Genomic DNA, 21,055 nt, shown 5'->3' on the forward strand with positions numbered 1-21,055 from the left:
GTTCATGTTTTTGAGTCTGCTTATTAGGACAACATAAATTATAACAAAGAACTAAGTGGATTTTTTTTTATATATGCAAAAGGCAACGAGATGGAAGTCATGGAACAAAAGGAGCATCAAAACTTTGAAAACAAAATTTGGAAACACTTTAAAAGCTCTTTCATCCATCTCAGTGTGGCTCAGTGCTTGTACAATGACTATTTAATAAAAATGTATTTTACCGTAATCCAATATTAGCCTGTATTTAATTAACTGCCCGGTATCATATTTTGGCTAGAGTCGGCGGAGGTGAATAATGGCCGTTTTTTATTATTATGGCCGGGTGGAATGTGGTAACAAGCAAGTACGGGGGCGGTTGTGTCATCCGTCTCACTTTTGATTTGCCAGTGATAGACCGCGAGGGTAACTTTAACCGTGTGGAGACGATGAGGAGGCGAAAATTTGAAATCAAGTTCAAAGAGAACGTGCTGATTATGCTGCAGAACACTCTGGGGAGCAGTAGGGGTTGTATGAACTAGTCACTAGTCGACTTCACCGCTCTGTAGTGACATTTTATGCCTGTCATCGACTAGTCGCTGTCACGTGATAATGACCGGCAAGATGCAGTCCACGGAAAAGACAGCAGCCTGCTGTCAGCAGGTGACAAGCTCCTGCGCGTCGGGAGGCAACGCACTGTGCCAGAGCGTCAGTACTGACACCCTAGACAATTTAACCAAATTGTGACGTTTACCCTCTTGCAATTTAACCTTCTCCTCACCCCCATCCTAACCTTAACCAGCTTGCGCATGCAAAGCTCTGATTGTTGACGCCCTCCAGACATCTGTGTCCTGAGCACGGCCACAGTAACATTTTTAAATCAGGTGTTGCCACATCAAAACAAATTTAACACGCGATCGTTCATGTTGGCTCATTTCCTTTTATATTTTCTGTCTTTTATTCTTTTATCTGTGCCTGATGCGATTCGCTGCTGTGGATCGGGGCGCATCACCTGTTTTGTCCTCGGTGACGCACCTAACTGATGTGGCCGGCAAGCACTCCGCTGATTTTGCAGTCGGTAGATCTTTTAGAACTGCAGTTCAAAGGTAACTCATAAGGTGAATATATATGAACCCAGGTAGCAGTTTTTCTTTACGATTGAGATGCAGGAAGATAATAAACAGGCAGGACAGAAAAATAGTTAAAGAAAAACAAGTTAGTTTTTGTACCTGGTGGTTGCAACAAACAGACACCATTGAAGGTAATCAGAAGTGAGGAACAGAAAATGAAATAATTATTTTAATGTTTAGAGCAGCAGGAACTCCGAGAGGCTGCAGGCGCATCAGTGAGTTTGCGGCCGCTGCGCAGGGGGAGGGGGGAGGGCTGAAGCAGAAACTACCGTTGTTAAAAGAAATGTTTTTAACTTTGAAAATGTGGGCGCAATTTTAATTGTCAAAAACTCCAGCGAGCCATTAGTTCATTTTGCTCAAATAGAAATTGAGGCCTGCCTCTAATTCTGGTCCTCCTTCCAATAAAGGCCTGGAGCTTGATGAGCTTGAGTCAAATATTTTACTGCATGCATTCATTTTTTATCTGTATGCCAATTGTACATTTAAAGATTGTCATATTTTCAAATCTTAAAAATGACAAACCCTGAAATTAAACAATTTTGTCCCTCTGCATCATAACCACTGTGACACGACCAAGCCCCCGCAATGCAGTCAAAAATGAGGCAAACACGGAAGTGAAATAAATTGCAGTTCCACCCTCATCCGCTGGGGGCTGGTGTCAGAAACGAGCAAATCCTCATTGACTCGCATGTTAAAAATACCAATTTCACAGCAGAAATAAACATGTTTACAGCCTGGTACCAAAACATGTTTTTGGTTTAAATTATATAGTTTACACTCATGACAACTCTGAGGGGGGCGAATTTTTTTCTCACTCTTCTGTTTAAGTGTATTAAATGCCTTCAATTCTGTATAATTAATGAGCATCAGACCCACGTGACCGCCGCCTCAGACCCACGTGACCACAGAGCAATCAGACTGACTCTATGTGGATGGATTTATTTGATTGTCTGTCTTTGTGTTTTCTCTATCAGTAACAAGCTGAAATGAAATGATAATCATGCAGATGTTTTTAAAATGTCCTGAATAGGGCAAAGTCAACCATTAGATAATTACTCCAGGAAAGTAGATTATTTATTCATCAATATTCACCAGGTACAATAAGAAATGACAAAGTCATTGATGTGATAGAAACATTAATAATTAACAAAGAATAAACCACGTGGTTCACCAACAGTTCATGGGTCCATGATCCAGGCTGGAGCTTTAGGACCTGCTGGAAGTCTCTGGTCGGCTGGTCGACCTAAGAACACACACTCTGCTGTGTTTCCTCCTCCGAGCTCCTCTTGATAGGCAGCTCTCGCTCAGCCTGTTCAACACTTGGAACTTTGGCTGCCTGGATGTGGAGCTTTCCATCTGGAGAAAGGGAGCAGCTGACAGCTTCATGGTTCACCCCTTCAGGCAGATCAAACTCCTGTCTGAACTCCTGGAGTCTGTAAGAGTAGGAGCCTTTCCCGTCCTCTTGCTTCTTCTCTGTCCTTCCACGGACTCTCAGCTTCCTGCCCACCTGCTTGACTGAAAGCTCCTCTGGAGAAAAGCCTTGAGTGTCCAGTGTCAGGCCAAAGTCTTGTCCCTCTTTGTCCAGCTGGTAGGAGACTGGTTTGTGGACCAGTGTGCTCCTGAAAGGATCTGTGTCCTCCAGGATCTGGTGTTGAAATCTGTCCATCAGCTCCAGGCTGCTGCGCAGCTCCTGTAGGGTTCTCTGGAGGACATCTTGCGGGTAGAACAAAGGTCTGACCTCTGGCCACAGACTGCGAACAGGCCAGTAGAGGTCCATCATTGGCTTGAGAGCAGATCTCTCAGCATGAGAAGACATCATGGTTGTTTAGTCTTCTGGTGAGAATAACCCTTGCTCAGCTGTTGGTTCTCTTCTGTTTAGCTTTCTGTCCCAGCACTGGGAGTGTCTCAGCTTTATATTCTAACAGGAGGAGGTCCACAGTCTTCAGGAAGGTTCTGGTAATTACTATACATGTCCACCAGGTGGTGCTGTTTCACAATAAGGTTCAATTAGTCTGTTAATCATAATTATTTCCATGGATAACAATTGAAAATATTTTACTTTTAAATTAATACTTTTAACACCTTTGCTACACACACAAGAATTTGTTTTCGGATTCATTTAGAATGAATCACATCTGATGTCTTACTTGATAACATACATGAATGAACAAAAATAAGGAGCAAATATATTTTATCATAAATGTCCTTCAAAATAAAGAACTACAGATTTTCTCTTTAGTTTTTATAAAGATGAAAAATGAAAAGTCAAATAAACAAAATTTGATCGGACTTTCTGTGATTCTGACCAGAATAATGTTCTAAATGTTCATCACAATTAAGCAAATAAATAAAACTCCCAAAAACATGTAACTATGAAAACCAAACATTAATCCAAAGAGTCATAATTTCAGAGAAAACAACAAGCGTTCGATAAAACATTTTCATACTAACCAAAACTACTGAGGAGAATTCTTCAACAGCAATCATAATCCTTGTTTAAAAGAGTATGTGGGCATGGCCTGCATTAAAGGATTTGTGAGGGGGGAAAAAATCTAATACATAAATATGAGCTCACCTTCCTTCCATCCATCCATCCATCCATCCATCCATCCATCACACATGTATTATACTTAAAGTACCAATTAAAAGTATAATATTTTAAAGCAGTTTCGCTGGACGTAATTGTGATTAACAAACTCATTGAACCTTGTTATGAAACAGCACCACCTGCTGGACATGTCTAGTATTGACCAGAACCTTCCTGAAGACTGTGGACCTCCTCCTGTTAGAATATAAAGCTGAGACACTCCCACTGCTGGGATAGAAAGCTAAACAGAAGAGAACCAAGAGCTGAACGAGGATTATTCTCACCAGAAGACTAAACTCAACAACCACATGTCTTCTCATGCAGAGAGATCTGCTCTCAGGCCGATGATGGACCTCTACTGGCCCGTTCGCAGTCTGTGGCCAGAGGTCAGACCTTTGTTCTACCCGCAAGATGTCCTCCAGAGAACCCTACAGGAGCTGCGCAGCAGCCTGGAGCTGATGGACAGATTTCAACACCAGATCCTGGAGGACACAGAACCTTTCAGGAGCACACTGGTCCACAAACCAGTCTCCTACCAGCTGGACAAAGAGGGACAAGACTTTGGCCTGACACTGGACACTCAAGGCTTTTCTCCAGAGGAGCTTTCAGTCAAGCAGGTGGGCAGGAAGCTGAGAGTCTGTGGAAGGACAGAGAAGAAGCAAGAGGACGGGAAAGGCTCCTACTCTTACAGACTCCAGGAGTTCAGACAGGAGTTTGATCTGCCTGAAGGGGTGAACCATGAAGCTGTCAGCTGCTCCCTTTCTCCAGATGGAAAGCTCCACATCCAGGCAGCCAAAGTTCCAAGTGCTGGACAGGCTGAGCGAGAGCTGCCTATCAAGAGGAGCTCGGAGGAGGAAACACAGCAGTGTGTGTGTTCACAGGCAGAAGACAACTGCCCAGAGACATCCAGCAGGTCCTAAAGCTCCAGCCTGGATCATGGACCCATGAACATGTTGGTGAACCGATGACACGTGGTTCTATTCTTTGTTAATTATTAATGTTTCTATCACATACCTGGTGAATATTGATGAATAAATAATCTGAACGACATCTTTGCCAGTTTTTGTCTTTATGTAAAGCTGGAACTCACTTCTGTACAGGAAATAAAACATTTTAAACAAAACTGACATTCTTCTGTAGTGTAGAATAGCTAATGATGGTTTAAAAAATGAAAATCCATTTCAACAGAAGTTGTTTAGTAAAAGACTTCTGTAGAAATGGTAAGTGGCCTGTTTTTGAAATAGCACCTTCAAGGCTTTTACAACCCCCCAAGGCACCTTACAACACAAACAGTCATTTACCCCATAGGTATTTACCCACACACACATACACATTCAGACAATGGTGGTGATAAAGTACGATGTAGCCACAGCTGCCCTGGGGATCACTGAGAGGGGCAAGGCTGCTGAACACAAGTGCCACCAGTCTCTCCGCCCACCATCAGCAGGCAAGGCAGGTTAAGTGCCTTGCCCAAGGACACAACAACTTCAACAGATGGGGCTTGAACCAGCAATCCTCCAGTTACTGGATGTGCACTTAGCTCTTCTGTCACCATAGCAAAAGTTGAAGTATTATTTCCAGCCTCGAGTAAAAGTAAAAAAGTACTGGTTTCAAAACTATTTAAAGTACAAAAGTAAAAGTAACATAAAAAAAATCAAATAGGCCAATAGAAACAAAAGCTTTAGCCATTCCACAGTACTAGCAGTTACACTTTCAATAATCTTTATTGGAATGTAAATATGTAGATCCAGCAGTTGCAAGAGGCCAATAGAAACAAAAGCTTTAGCCATTCCACAGCACTAGCAGTTACACTTTCAATAATCTTTATTGGAATGTAAATATGTAGATCCAGCAGTTGCAAGAATCTGTGAAGGCAACAGGCGATAAAGCACCTTAGTTCAATTAGTTTAAGCGAAGGTGGTTACGCTCACAAAATCCATGATGACAGATCTATACTCCAGGTCATTCCCCTCAGACACACAGCTGACAATGGCCAGACTACACCTATAACATCACCAGCAGCTGTCACCTCCAGAATTTACTGATGACTCAGCCTTTGTCCGTTTTGTGTCTGAAGGGAATGACCTGGAGTACGTGGACTTTGCTGACTGGTGTGAGCATAATCACCGTTGTTTTAACACCAGTAAGACAAAGCAAATTGTGATTGACTTCCAGAGAAATCCTACCCACCCACTGCATTGCAGTGTGGAGACCATGGACAGCACCTTCAGAGGCAGTCTGAGACATCCCAGATGTAAAACAGAATGCTGCCGTAAGTCATTCATCTCCTCTGCAGTGTGAGTGTATAACTCCTCAGTTTAACTGGTACTGGCATTATCCTGGTACACAATAACATCAATGCAATATTAAGTATGTGTTCAATACTTGTGCAATACCAGATTTACATACAATAGTATATCTGTTTCCTTTATGCGGCATAGTTCTGGAAACCCAAGTTTGCTTTTTTATTTGTTGTTTTGGTGGTTGAAGTTTACAATAATATCTTATTGCCTTTGTGTGTTTACCTGTAATCTTGCTATTATTTTTCATCTTCCTTTTCTCTAAGTGGATATGCTGCTGTATGAAGTGAATTTCCCCACTGTGAGATTAATAAAGTCTGTTCTATTCTATTGGACTTGTGTTGTTTTCATTGTACAGTATACATTAGTGATGCCAAAAAGGAATGAACGTCCTGACTGAAATGTGATGTGGTTTATATCAGGTGTAGTGTGTGATAGATCACACATAAACCAATAGGGCTTCAGAATGGTGGATGTGTGAAATTACAGTGGAATGCCAACATTTGGGCAGCCTTGTTAATTTTCCTAATTTTCCTATATAAATCACTGGTAGTTATGATAAAAGATTTCAGTTAAATATATGATATAGGACCTGGAGGGGAAGAATGTTGTGTGCATCCTCAGCGGAGGGAATATTGGAAAAGATGAGCTCGCAAACTTCCCTGATTAAAAATTAGCTTTTCTATTCAGCAGTTTAAAATTTTACTTTACTTTTGATTTTCTGTAGATTGACATGATTAATTTTATTGAGTTCAGTTTATTTATATAGTGCAAAATCATGAGAAGCATCATCTCAAGGCACTTCCCTAAGTAAACATTCCAATTGAGTTTAGTTCACTATGCCAATTAGTTAAACGTTTCCTATATAAGGAGCCCAGCAGAGACTACAGCAATCCCCATATTAAGCAAGCATGTAGCGACAGTGGAGAGGAAAATCTTCTAACAGGAAGAAACCCAACAGAACTTGAATCAGATGGCTGCTGCTCACTGGGGTTTTGAGAACACACACACACACACACACACACACACACACACACACACACACACACACACACACACACACGAGGGGTGAAACACATTTTATAGGATTTATAGAAAGTGTGCAATAATTGTTCAAACAATATAAGGCAGGTGTATACATTTGTCATTTTCTTGATTCCAAAACCTTTAGAACTAATTATTTGGACTCAAAATTGGTATGGTGACCTCGTACACAGGTGATTTCAATTATGAGAAAGGGTATTTAATGAGGTATATTGTATAAGTTTCCCTCCTCTCTGAATATTCTCTGAAGAGTAGCAACATGGGGGTCTTCAAAACAACTCTCACATGACCTGAAAACAAAGATGGATCACCATCATGGTTTAAATGGTTAAATGGTAAATGGCCTGTATTTGATATAACATCTTCTAGAGTTCTGGAACTACCCAAGGTACTTTACAACACAATCAGTCATTCACCCATTCACACCCTGGTGGTGATGAGCTACACTGTAGCCACAGCTGCCCTAGGGCACACTGACAGAGGCGAGTCTGCTGTACGCAGGCACCACTGTTCCCTCCGAACACTACCAGCAGGCAAGGTTGGTTAAGTGTCTTGCCCAAAGACATAATGACAGCGACAGACTGAGCGTTGCTCGAACCTGCGTCTGCAAGCACTTAACTTCTGTGCCACCGTTGCCCCTAAGCGGAAGGATGCAGAAAGCTGTCTCAGAAAGTTTAGGCACAGTTCACAATCTAAGATAAACAGAAGACACGGATGGTGGGAACAGTCAGAGTCAACCCACAGACTAGCACCAAAGAACTACAACATCTTCTTGCTACAGATGGAGTCACTGTGCATCGTTCAACTGTTTAGTGCACTTTACACAAGGAGATGTTGCATGTGAGAGTGATGCAGAGGAAGCCTTTCCTTGACCCACAGCTCAACCAGAGCCACTTGAGGTATGCTAAAGCACATTTGGACAAGCAAGCTTCATTCTGGAATAAGGTGGACTGATGAAACTAAAACTGAGTTATTTGTGCATAACAAGGGGTGTTATGCATGGAGGAAAAAGAACACAGCATTCCATGAAAAACACCTGCTGCCTACAATAAAACATGGTGGTGGTTCCATCATGCTGTGGGGCTGCGTGGCCAGTGCAGGGACTGGGAATCTTGTTAAAGTTGAAGGACCCATGGATTCTACTCAGTATCAGCAGATTCTCAAGACCAATGTCCAGGAATCAGTGACAAAGCTGAAGCTGCTCTGGGGCTGGATCTTTCAACAGGTCAACAACCCTAAACAATGCTCAACACTTACTAAGGTATTATGCAGAGGTACAATAGTGATGGGTCGGTCACGAACGAACTGGCTCTAAGAGTGAATGATGGGAGCTGGCTCGTCATTGGGAGCCATCACCCTCCCCCTCTTGCTTTGGTGAAAGCCACAGGTGATTGGTCAACATGTGTAACTGCGTGTCCCACGCACAGAGCACATGCGGGCGGAGGGGGAATGAGGAGGAGGAAAAAGGCAAGCGAGAGAGAGAAAGTGCGACGAAGAAGGTGAGAAAATGAGCGACAGCAGTCGGAAAGTTGAGATTTCTTAAAGTGTTCGGTAAATAAATCCATATAAATGATACATATTTGATTTATTGCATTTTTTACATTAGTAAATCATTTTACATATAGTTTTGCATTATTTTTGGTAATAAATATACTTTACGCAACAGAAAATCTGAGGAGCCACTTGGAAACCAATGACCTCAGAAAAAAATAATAAACAGGTCTAAAGTGATTGCTGTGTGGAACTAGTGTAGTTCTATATTTTCACCTATTTAATTAAGGGCTTTGATGAAATAAATTTTCATCTTTTAAAGCTTTCCACACAAGAATGTCAGATTTGTTTAAAATGTTTTATTTCCTGTACAGAAGTGAGCTCCAGCTTTACATAAAGACAAAAACTAGCACAGATGTTGTTCAGATTATTTATTCATCAATATTCACCAGGTACAATAAGAAAAGACAAAGTCATTATGATGTGATAGAAACATTAATAATTAACAAAGAATAGAACCACTTGTCATCGGTTCACCAACACGTTCATGGGTCCATGACCCAGGCTGGAGCTCTAAGACCTGCTGGATGTCTCTGGGCGGCTGTCTTCTGCCTGTGAACACACACTCTGCTGTGTTTCCTCCTCCGAGCTCCTCTTGATAGGCAGCTCTCTCTCAGCCTGTTCAACACTTGGAACTTTGGCTGCCTGGATGTGGAGCTTTCCATCTGGAGAAAGGGAGCAGCTGACAGCTTCATGGTTCACCCCTTCAGGCAGATCAAACTCCTGTCTGAACTCCTGGAGTCTGTAAGAGTAGGAGCCTTTCCCGTCCTCTTGCTTCTTCTCTGTCCTTCCACAGACTCTCAGCTTCCTGCCCACCTGCTTGACTGAAAGCTCCTCTGGAGAAAAGCCTTGAGTGTCCAGTGTCAGGCCAAAGTCTTGTCCCTCTTTGTCCAGCTGGTAGGAGACTGGTTTGTGGACCAGTGTGCTCCTGAAAGGCTCTGTGTCCTCCAGGATCTGGTGTTGAAATCTGTCCATCAGTTCCAGGCTGCTGTGCAGCTCCTGTAGGGTTCTCTGGAGAACATCTTGTGGGTAGAACAAAGGTCTGACCTCTGGCCACAGACTGCGAACGGGCCAGTAAGTCCATCATCGGTCTGAAAGCAGATCTCTCTGCATGAGAAGACATCATGGTTGTTGAGTTTAGTCTTCTGGTGATAATAATCCTTGTTCAGCTCTTAATTCTCTTCTATACAGCTTTCTGTCCCAGCAGTGGGAGTGTCTCAGCTTTATATTCGAACAGGAGGAGGTCCACAGTCTTCAGGAAGGTTCTGGTCGATACTAGACATGTCCAGCAGATGGTGCTGTTTCACAATAACGTTCAACCATTCTGTTAATTATCATTATTTCCGTGGATAACAGTTGAAAATATTTTACTTTTAAATTAATGCAACATTTTAAAACATGTCTCCAGTTTTTCATGTCAGATTCAAAATGTATTTTGCACGCAGAGCAGTTTAATTTAGAAACAATTAACAGGCAAGAAAATATATCCAACGGTCATTCATAAAGTTGGTCTAAATTTTTCAGTTAAAAAAACATCACAATTGTTCTGGTTGGTGTGTGTTTGTTCATTTTATTGGTCTATACAAACATTTTAGAAATGAAAAGAAGAAGAATCGAAGAATCAGGAAATGTGCATTTACTAATTTGTTTTAACAGAATATAAGATGTTTTATTTTCCATAATACAGAAATTAGAACAATCTTGTGATACATTTTCATTTTGTCTGCAAAGTACTCTGCTCATCTGTAAACTGCCTCCATGTTACTGTGCACACAGGTAAATTGCCCTGAGAAGCTACCCCTGTGTGCTTCTTTGGCTGGTGCATTGTGGGAGTTGTAGTCAGATTTGTTTGGTAAATTTTCTGTACTTCATCATAGTTTATGATGCATTCAAAACCACGCTAACTTCACTTTGACAAACATAGCCCATTAATAGAGTTGTGTGATGAAGTTGCTAAACTCACACCTTGTTTAGGACCGATACAACATCATATCTTCCATTATGACACACGTAGTCCATGTGTTGTTCTTTAATGTGTTTGCATTGCACAGACAAAAACAAATCTCATTTTAAATGTCATATTAGCACCTGAAAAATGAGGCCTATCACACATATTTCAACATTAAAAGTTTTACACAACATTATAGCAATCATAGCCTTAGGAACAGGTGTGGTAGTACTGTGGTGCAGCAAAAATGATAATTTCTTTACCTTATTTTTGTTTTTTGTTTTTATTTTTACTGAAGACTGGAATGAATACTTCAACTGTAACAGAGGTGTTTTTAAACCCTAGTATCTATACTTCTACTTGAGTAATAACTGTCAATACTTTTAACACCTTTACTCCACACACAAGAATTTGTGTTGATTCATTTAGAATGAATCAAATCTGATGTCTTAGATAAAATACATGAATGAACAATAAATTAGGGAGCAAATATATTTTATCATAAATGTCCTTCAAAATAAAGAACTACAGACTTTTTCTTTAGTTTTTACAAAGATGAAAAAATGAAAAGTCAAATAACCAAAATTTGATTGGACTTTCTGTGATACTGACCAGAATAATGTTCTAAATGTTCATCACAATTAAGCAAATATATAAATAAAACTCCCAAAAACATGTAACTATGAAAACCAAACATCAATCCAAAGAGTGATAATTTCAGAGAAAACAACAAGCGTTCGATAAAACATTTTCATACTAACCAAAACTACTGAGGAGAATTCTTCAACAGCAATCCTAATCCTTGTTTAAAAGAGTATGTGGGGATGGCCTGCATTAAAGGATTTGTGAGGGGGGAAAAAATCTAATACACCTCTTTAACTGGCTCCTCTCGATGTGGAGGAGCAGTGGTATACTCCGAGTCCCTCCCAGATGATCGAGCTTATCAACCTATCTCTAAGGGAGAGCTCAGCCACCCTACAGAGAGAACTAATTTCGTCCGCTTGTATCCGTGATCTCATTCTTTCAGTCACTACCCAAATGAGTGTATTGCAGGGTGTGTAATGTAGATCACCCAGTAAATTGAGAGCGGTAAAGCGCCTGCATCACTGCAGATGCAGCACCAATCTGCCTGTTGAGCTCACGCTCCATCTTTCCCTCACTCATGAGCAAGACCCCATATTATATAAACTCCTCCACTTGGGCAGGACCTCATCTCTGTCCTGGAGAAGGCATTCTACAGTATTCAGACTCAAAACCGTGGCCTCGGATTTAGAGGAGCTGATTCTCATCCCAGCTGCTTCACACTCACTGTGAATAGCTCCAGCAAAAGCTGTAGAACACGTTCTGATGAAGCTAACAGGACCCATCATCTGCAAAAAGCAGAGAGACTCAATCCTTAGGCCACCAAAACAGATCTCCTCAACTCCTTGGCTGCACCTAGAAATCCTGTACATAAAAGTTATGAACAGAATCGGTGACACAGGGCAGCCTTGATGGAGTCCAACCCTCACCAGAAATGATCTCAACTTTCTGCCAGCAATGCAGACCAAGCTCAGACACCTGTGAAAACTAGAAACAAAAGTTATCATTGTGTTGTATTATACTTAAAGTACGAATTAAAAGTAAAATATTTTAAAGCAGTTTCGTTGGACGTAATTGTGATTAACAGACTCATTGAACCTTATTATGAAACAGCACCACCTGCTGGACATGTCTAGTAATGACCAGAACCTTCCTGAAGACTGTGGACCTCCTCCTGTTAGAATATAAAGCTGAGACACTCCCACTGCTGGAACAGAAAGCTAAACAGAAGAGAATCTAGAGCTGATCAAGGGTTATTCGCATCAGAAGACTAAACTCAACACCACGATGTCTTCTCATGCAGAGAGATCTGCTCTCAGGCCGATGATGGACCTCTACTGGCCTGTTCGCAGTCTGTGGCCAGAGGTCAAACCTTTGTTCTTCCAGCAGGATGTCCTCCAGAGAACCCTACAGGAGCTGTGCAGCAGCCTGGAGCTGATGGACAGATTTCAACACCAGATCCTGGAGGACACAGAGCCTTTCAGGAGGAGCACACTGGTCCACAAACCAGTCTCCTACCAGCTGGACAAAGAGGGACAAGACTTTGGCCTGACACTGGACACTCAAGGCTTTTCTCCAGAGGAGCTTTCAGTCAAGCAGGTGGGCAGGAAGCTGAGAGTCTGTGGAAGGACAGAGAAGAAGCAAGAGGACGGGAAAGGCTCCTACTCTTACAGACTCCAGGAGTTCAGACAGGAGTTTGATCTGCCTGAAGGGGTGAACCATGAAGCTGTCAGCTGCTCCCTTTCTCCAGATGGAAAGCTCCACATCCAGGCAGCCAAAGTTCCAAGTGTTGAACAGGCTGAGCGAGAGCTGCCTATCAAGAGGAGCTCGGATGAGGAAACACAGCAGAGTGTGTGTTCACAGGCAGAAGGCAGCCGCCCAGAGACATCCATTAGGTCCTAGAGCTCCAGCCTGGATCATGGACCCATGAACGTGTTGGTGAACCGATGACAAGTGGTTCTATTCTTTGTTAATTATTAATGTTTCTATCACATCATAATGACTTTGTCTTTTCTTATTGTACCTGGTGAATATTGATGAATAAATAATCTGAACAACATCTGTGCTAGTTTTTGTCTTTATGTAAAGCTGGAACTCACTTCTGTACAGGAAATAAAACATTTTAAACAAAACTGACATTCTTGTGTAGTGTAGAATAGCTAATGATGGTTTGTTTGAAAATTGAAAATACATTTCAACAGAAGTTGTTTAGTAGAAGACTTCTGTAGAAATGGCAAGTGGCCTGTTTTTAATATAGCACCTTCAAAGCTTTTACAACCCCCCAAGGCACCTTACAACCCATAGGTATTCACCCACACACACACACATTCACACATTGGTGGTGATAAAGTACGATGTAGCCACTGCTGCCCTGGAGATCACCGAGAGGGGCAAGGCCGCTGAACACAAGTGCCACCAGTCTCTCCGCCCACCATCAGCAGGCAAGGCAGGTTAAGTGTCTTGCCCAAGGACACAACGACTTCAACAGGTGGGGCTTGAACCTGCAATCCTCCAGTTACTGGATGTGCACTTCGCTCTTCTGTCACCATTGCAGAAGTTGAAGTATTATTTCCAGCCTCGAGTAAAAGTAAAGATGTATTGGTTTCAAAACTATTTAAAGTACAAAAGTAAAAGTAACATTAAAAAAATCAAAAAGGCCAATAGAAACAAAAGCTTTAGCCATTCCACAGTACTAGCAGTTACACTTTCAATAATCTTTATTGGAATGTAAATATGTAGATCCAGCAGTTGCAAGAATCTGTGAAGGCAACAGGCGATAAAGCACCTTAGTTCAATTAGTTTAAGCGAAGGTGGTTACGCTCACAAAATCCATGATGACAGATCTATACTCCAGGTCATTCCCCTCAGACACACAGCTGACAATGAGCAGACTACACCTATAACATCACCAGCAGCTGTCACCTCCAGAATTTACTGATGACTCAGCCTTTGTCCGTTTTGTGTCTGAAGGGAATGACCTGGAGTACATGAACTTTGCTGACTGGTGTGAGCGTAATCACCGTTGTTTGAACACCAGTAAGACAAAGCAAATTGTGATTGACTTCCAGAGAAATCCTACCCACCCACTGCATTGCAGTGTGGAGACCATGGACAGCACCTTCAGAGGCAGTCTGAGACATCCCAGATGTAAAACAGAATGCTGCCGTAAGTCATTCATCTCCTCTGCAGTGTGAGTGTATAACTCCTCATTTTAGCTGGTACTGGCATTATCCTGGTACACAATAACATCAATGCAATATTAAGTATGTGTTCAATACTTGTGCAATACCAGATTTACATACAATAGTATATCTGTGTCCTTTATGTGGCATAGTTCTGGAAACCCAAGTTTGCTTTTTTATTTGTTGTTTTGGTGGTTGAAGTTTACAATAATATCTTATTGCCTTTGTGTGTTTACCTGTAATCTTGCTATTATTTTTCATCTTCCTTTTCTCTAAGTGGATATGCTGCTGTATGAAGTGAATTTCCCCACTGTGAGATTAATAAAGTCTGTTCTATTCTATTGGACTTGTGTTGTTTTCATTGTACAGTATACATTAGTGATGCCAAAAAGGAATGAATGTCCTGACTGAAATGTGATGTGGTTTATATCAGGTGTAGTGTGTGATAGATCACACATAAACCAATTGGGCTTCAGAATGGTGGATGTGTGAAATTACAGTGGGATGCAAAAGTTTGGGCAGCCTTGTTCCTTTTGGAGTCACTGTGCATCGTTCAACTGTATAGTGCACTTTACACAAGGAGATGTTGTACAACCAGAGCCACTTGAGGTATGCTAAAGCACATTTGGACAAGCAAGCTTCATTCTGGAATAAGGTGGACTGATGAAACTAAAACTGAGTTATTTGTGCATAACAAGGGTGTTATGCATGGAGGAAAAAGATCACAGCATTCCAAGATAAACACCTGCTGCCTACAGAAAACATGGTGGTGGTTCCATCATGCTGTGGAGCTGTGTTGCCAGTGCAGGGGCTGGGAATCTTGTTAAAGTTGAGGGACCCATGGATTCTACTCAGTATCAGCAGATTTTTGAGACCAATGTCCAGGAGGAATCAGTGACAAAGCTGAAGCTGCTCTGGGGCTGGATCTTTCAACAGGTCAACAACCCTAAACAATGCTCAACACTTACTAAGGTATTCATGCAGAGGTACAAGTAGAACATTCTGGAATGGCAATCTCAGTATCGTATTAACCAAACTCAATCAGACTGACTCTATCTGGATGGATTTCTTTATCTGATTGTCTGTCTTTGTGATTTCTCTATCAGTAACAAGCTGAAATGAAATGATAGTCATGCAGTTGTTTTTAAAATGTCCTGAATAGAAGGACAAAGTCAACCATTAGATAATTACTCCAGGGAAGTAAAGATATTCCACATTTCTAAAGTAAAGTAACTAAGTATTTTTTGTTACATGACAGCTTTCTTTTTGTTACTTGACACCTTTGCTGTGTGTGTGTGTGGAGTCGTTACGTGTGAAATCAGGTATCTCTCAAATGAAAGCACAAATACGTTCTGATTACATTTATTCTGATGAATATGATGATGATGTCTAATTTGACCTCAGAAAAAAATAATAAACACAACTGGGTCTAAAGTGAGTGCAAGCCTTTGGGTGGAACTAATGTTCTATATTTTCACCTATTTCTTAGATGAAATAATTTTCATCTTTTAAAGCTTTCCACACAAGAATGTCAGATTTGTTTAAAATGTTTGATTTCCTGTTCAGAAGTGAGCTTTACATAAAGACAAAAACTAGCACATATATTGTTCAGATTATTTATTCATCAATATTCACCAGGTACAATAAGAAAAGACAAAGTCATTAAGATGTGATAGAAACATTAATAATTAACAAATAGAACCACGTGTCATTGGTTCACCAACACGTCCATTGGTCCATGATCCAGGCTGGAGCTCTAGGACCTGCTGGATGTCTCTGGTTGGCTGTCTTCTGCCTGTGAACCCACACTCTGCTGTGTTTCCTCCTCCGAGCTCCTCTTGATAGGCAGCTCTCGCTCAGCCTGTTCAACACTTGGAACTTTGGCTGCCTGGATGTGGAGCTTTCCATCTGGAGAAAGGGAGCAGCTGACAGCTTCATGGTTCACCCCTTCAGGCAGATCAAACTCCTGTCTGAACTCCTGGAGTCTGTAAGAGTAGGAGCCTTTCCCGTCCTCTTGCTTCTTCTCTGTCCTTCCACGGACTCTCAGCTTCCTGCCCACCTGCTGAACTGAAAGCTCCTCTGGAGAAAAGCCTTGAGTGTCCAGTGTCAGGCCAAAGTCTTGTCCCTCTTTGTCCAGCTGGTAGGAGACTGGTTTGTGGACCAGTGTGCTCCTGAAAGGCTTTGTGTCCTCCAGGATCTGGTGTTGAAATCTGTCCATCAGCTCCAGGCTGTTGCGCATCTCCTGTAGGGTTCTCTGGAGGACATCCTGCTGGTTGAACAAAGGTCTGACCTCTGGCCACAGACTGCGAACAGGCCAGTAGAAGTCCATCATTGGCCTGAGTGCAGATCTCAATGCATTAGAAACCATCATGGTTGCTTAGTCTTCTGGTGAGAATAATCCTTGTTCAGCTCTTGGTTCTCTTCTGTTTAACTTTCTGTCTCAGCAGTGGGATTGTGTCAGCTTTATATTCTAACAGGGGGAGGTCCAGAGTCTTCAGGAAGGTTCTGGCCATTACTAGACATGTCCAGCAAGTGGCGCTGTTTCACAATAGTTCATGACGTTTCTAACCATTCTATTTACAAACGTTTGTTTTTCTTCCAGATGTTTTCTGCTGCGTGCTATTTCAAAACAATATGCAATGCCCCAAATCAAACCAGCTCCAGAATCAGGTCAGCTTACTTAAGTAAATGCAGTTAGTTACAAAATTACATTTCTTTTATCTCAAGACAAACAGAAAGTAAGTCTGGAACAACAAATCGATCCTCATAAAAGGCCACCATCTAAAAGTTTTTATAAAAAATGTGCCTCTGTTCAAACACACCTGATTTTAACTGATTAAACATTAACAGCCTTCTGTAATCTTTTGTACAGGTAAGGCAACCACTGAATCAGGTGTCTTGAATCAGGGAAGCAACTTCTCTGTGGCCTTCAAGGACTTGGACTGGACACCAGATCAATTTCTTCATTTTATTTTTAAAACTTCAATGCAGTATTACATCCGAAGTCAAGAATGATAAATCCTAGCAGTTAAATGCCACACAAGCAGATGGTAAATTTGTGTTATCCCAAATGTCCACTTTGTGGCGTTGTGGTCCCAACAATTGACTTTTCCAGATTATACCGGATCCTTCTGGAACTCTTGCATTTGCATGACTTTAACATGCTCAAACCTAATATGAGACACAGAAATGATTTAGCTGCTTACTCTTTTAATGTCTTACAACCTTAATGTTGTTCATTCTTCTTTATTTCGTTTACATGTGAATCGTGAAGTAGCTCAACAGGAAGGAGTCAAACCATAACACCAGTGTAATAGTAGACCATTTCAGAGTTCCTGGCTTCTTCTTCTCAGTTTCCTGCTGACTGTTTAATGGTCCTCCAGTGGTTGTCAGATGGACGTATCTGCTACACATGCATTACTTCAAAGCCAGTGTCTGTTGCAAGATCAATAATTAAGGCTAGACATGTATGCAATGTAATATTGAGGAGAGTGGAGCGCTTCTCTGGTGGTTTTCAGCCTTGCAGCCCTCTTAGAAAGATGACATGGGGTAGTTTCTTCAGAATAGAATAGAATAGAAAAATTATGGAAAATGTTTTAATTGCACAGATTATTAATTAACATTATTCAAAGAAACAAGACTTTATAACCACGGTTTTGTAATTGATAAATTTATTTAAATTATATAAAGATATTATTTACTTAGGATTATATTGTACATGTATGTAGCATCTGAAGAAGAAAGGAACGCTTTCGATGTTCAAACACAAGTAAACTCACTTTGGAATTAGGATGAAACCATCATCTTGAGTTGCATGAGTTTACTGTACATATTACAATTACTTGTCAAACCTTAGTGACAATGTATTTTCTGATTCTTTCTGTTCTATTTCCATTTTAAAGTTGGACACTGGAAAAAACAATAGCTTTCACTACAGTACATATACAAATAAATTATTAAATAATTTTTTTTTAAAATAAATAGTCTAAATAATCTATAGTGAATGGCAAATTAAAGAAAAGCATGCACCGGCAAACAATCAACATTTGTTTTTACAAAAACACGGTAAAATGAACATTTTAATGTCTGCACAAGACAGTCACTAGTAGAAAGATTCATACCAGAACGAACAAAAAGTACCATGTGTTCTGTAAAGGTCTTACAAAGTACCCTTTGAGGTAGAGCAGTTTCCTTCAAGTTAAATGACTATTCAGGGGAAAAAAGGCTCATTAACTGTGACCTTAACATGGTACTGCCATCTTGCATCATCCTTGATGGTGTTTTGACAGTGTCACCTTTTTTCAAATGAGTGTGGTGAGATAAGTCATTTATAGTGAATCCTATTTGGTTAGCAAATAACTTTCAGCATTGACTGTGCAGATTCTGAAGCTGCTTCCACAGTAATAACATCTCTTTCGGACTTCGTCTGTGAACAAGCAGAACTGATTTATATGCACAGGGATTGTCCTTGTCTGTAAAAGAGAGATCAAAAGTTAAAAACCCCGGGTGATGGCTCGGAGTGATCCCTAGTCTGTGCAGGCACATGCCAAGATACACGTCATCAATTGGGAAAAGACGGACCCTCTCAGACACCTCTGTCAAACGTAATGCTAGTGAGCCAGAATACACCACCCCTCCCCCTCCAGTATAAGGTGGATAGGCACCTTTGTAGAAACTTTCTGGTATGTAATATTTAGCAGATGGCTCACGGTTTGGCATTGCATTACTGATCAAATCCCCTACAAACAAATTCAAGTCTGTTTCATTAGTGTAGGCTCTCCACAGAACATGTTCCTCCCTCACCTTGTGCAGGTAATCCAGAAGAGCATCTGTTCGAACAAAGACATCATCATCGCCTTTGAAGATAAAGAATGGTGTTGGGCAGTACTGCTGGAGCCATCGCCAAAGCAACAAGTCCTTCAGGGTTAAATTGAAGAACGTGTCTCTGAAATCCCATTGAAGAATATCTCCATACTTCTGGTTTTCAAGATCCAGGAGGTTTTGAAGATCTGGGTGAGGACCTGTGCTCGAGTCCTGTCTTCCAAGCAGAAAAACTGTGCGCACTAGTCCCCACTTTTTACTTGATTCCCCTTTTACCAGACCGCTATGACCCCAAGTTTCACGTATAGCTTGTCGGTTTTCAAAGTTTCCGACTTGAGATTTGATTGCCATGAAAAGCATCGGGGACTCTATTCTGAAGTTGTTCCTGCAGAGATTGGGCTGATTGATAAGGAGTGGGTACTCTCTGCAGTGCATTGACCCAATAAATTCCCTGATTTGCTCAGGTAGATTGTCTTCATCATGCACACGAGGAACTGTACACTTGCGTGACATGCAGTTGGAAAGACATTCATCCTCGATTTCTGTTGAAAGCCGAGCCTTTGATTTGCTCATCATTCCAGATGTGTTTCCTCTCAAAATGGGATTGTATTGACGGTCCCAAGCATGCTGCAACTGGTTCCATATTGCACTGTCCTCCAAGCGAAGGCTCCAGAAAGGGCTTACTGGATGAGGGGCTAAAGCAGCAGAGTTTGTTGAAATCCCAGGAGCAATGTAGTGAATAGTTATTTTTGGAGGAAAGTGAGAGATGGTAACAAATATGGACACCATGATATAAATCACAAGGTGACCAGTCATCATACAGGGCAGCAGACACATGCACAACAGTCTCCCGTTGCACTTGCAGCATCTTCCCATTTCTAGACATAAACAAGTCAGACACACCTATGCAAAGAAAAATACAGTATTAATGTTTTTCAGTGATCAAAACTGGATTTTATTAGGCTCTGTTCTCACATCAGTTGCAACAGCAATGTGATAAACCCCAGCAAACACTCAGGAGTTTATGTCTCCTTGGTGATGATCCAGTGGGGGTTATTAGCTGTACTTGTTCACACAGCCACAGCATCAACCTGTGAAGCTGGATGCTTGTTTGTAGAAACACAGACCATTCTACAGAAAATGTGATATCAAACAATTCCCTCCTCCATGATGTTTTTTCTCTCACTCAAATAAACTAGCAGGCTAATTCAACATCCCAACTTATTCCCACATACTCGTAACATAGTCTATTTTTTGCCACTCGTTAGTGTTTACAAAACTAATATTCAGGAAAATAATAGAAGGTAAGCCTCAAACTTACTCACGATCAGGAAAGATGATATGCATTAATCGATAGTATTCATTCTGGTATTGTTTTCATCCGTTTTTAACTGGATACCCGAAAGCACTTCTGTCCACCATAATTTCTATCCATAACAGACGGCGTTTCACGATGCTCTGTATCAGCAGAAGCTGTGTAACAAGTGCCAGGTTAAGAAACCTGTGCGCATGCGCTCTTTGGATCTTAATTGAGGGGAAAAATACAGGGATGGCGGGCTTGACCACATTTAACTCTGTAAATCCTCCGACATAGATTATGATTTGCATCCACGTTCGGCAGGTGAAATTTGCATGATATTGCCAGAGTCGACCCAACCACATGTCATTATTATAAATGTTATTTTACATATAATTTTCTATCTATCTATCTATCTATCTATCTATCTATCTATCTATCTATCTATCTATCTATCTATCTATCTATCTATCTATCTATCTATCTATCTATCTATCTATCTGATTACTAAAAAACGTTACAAAAATGCCTTTGTGTAGAACAATATATGACAGACGTACCATTAAGCTAATAGAAATCCAGAACGGTATTGACGATTTGTTAGTTTCCTGCTTTTAGCCAATAGAAATAGAAAATG

The 21,055-nt window shown here is 41.1% G+C and overlaps 5 protein-coding genes and 1 pseudogene across 6 annotated transcripts; 2 read left to right on the forward strand and 4 right to left on the reverse strand.

Annotated features, from left to right (window-relative positions):
• Positions 1-2,162: 2,162 nt before the first annotated feature.
• Positions 2,163-2,991, reverse strand: LOC129164377 (heat shock protein 30-like). Its single transcript, XM_054744183.2, has one exon. It carries the CDS (start codon positions 2,923-2,925, stop codon positions 2,350-2,352), a length of 576 nt encoding a protein of 191 aa, XP_054600158.2. The 5' UTR covers positions 2,926-2,991; the 3' UTR covers positions 2,163-2,349.
• A 66-nt stretch (positions 2,992-3,057) lies between these two features.
• Positions 3,058-4,809, forward strand: LOC107396541 (heat shock protein 30-like). Its single transcript, XM_070552745.1, has one exon. It carries the CDS (start codon positions 4,002-4,004, stop codon positions 4,611-4,613), a length of 612 nt encoding a protein of 203 aa, XP_070408846.1. The 5' UTR covers positions 3,058-4,001; the 3' UTR covers positions 4,614-4,809.
• Positions 4,810-8,944: 4,135 nt separating this feature from the next.
• On the reverse strand, positions 8,945-9,729 carry LOC107374878 (heat shock protein 30-like; annotated as a pseudogene).
• Positions 9,730-12,329: 2,600 nt separating this feature from the next.
• On the forward strand, positions 12,330-13,177 carry LOC107395379 (heat shock protein 30-like). Its single transcript, XM_015974756.3, has one exon. The coding sequence runs from the start codon at positions 12,406-12,408 to the stop codon at positions 13,018-13,020; it is 615 nt and encodes a 204-aa protein (XP_015830242.3). The 5' UTR covers positions 12,330-12,405; the 3' UTR covers positions 13,021-13,177.
• A 2,725-nt stretch (positions 13,178-15,902) lies between these two features.
• Positions 15,903-16,872, reverse strand: LOC129164378 (heat shock protein 30-like). The gene has a single exon (XM_054744186.2). The coding sequence runs from the start codon at positions 16,669-16,671 to the stop codon at positions 16,057-16,059; it is 615 nt and encodes a 204-aa protein (XP_054600161.2). The 5' UTR covers positions 16,672-16,872; the 3' UTR covers positions 15,903-16,056.
• Positions 16,873-18,105: 1,233 nt separating this feature from the next.
• Positions 18,106-20,647, reverse strand: LOC107396549 (N-acetyllactosaminide beta-1,3-N-acetylglucosaminyltransferase 2). Of its 2 annotated transcripts, none has more exons than XM_054744185.2 (2): positions 20,447-20,647; positions 18,106-20,024 (listed from the first exon to the last, which is right to left on the reverse strand). In XM_054744185.2, exon 2 carries the CDS (start codon positions 19,995-19,997, stop codon positions 18,663-18,665), a length of 1,335 nt encoding a protein of 444 aa, XP_054600160.2. In that variant the 5' UTR covers positions 19,998-20,024; positions 20,447-20,647; the 3' UTR covers positions 18,106-18,662. The 2 variants fall into 2 exon arrangements, with proteins under 2 accessions (XP_054600160.2, XP_015831802.3); XM_015976316.3 differs by having other exon boundaries at positions 20,443-20,646.
• Between the last annotated feature and the right edge of the window lie 408 nt (positions 20,648-21,055).

This window comes from Nothobranchius furzeri, chromosome 6 (assembly GCF_043380555.1).
Source record: "Nothobranchius furzeri strain GRZ-AD chromosome 6, NfurGRZ-RIMD1, whole genome shotgun sequence".
In the NCBI taxonomy this organism is placed as follows: Eukaryota; Metazoa; Chordata; class Actinopteri; order Cyprinodontiformes; family Nothobranchiidae; genus Nothobranchius; species Nothobranchius furzeri.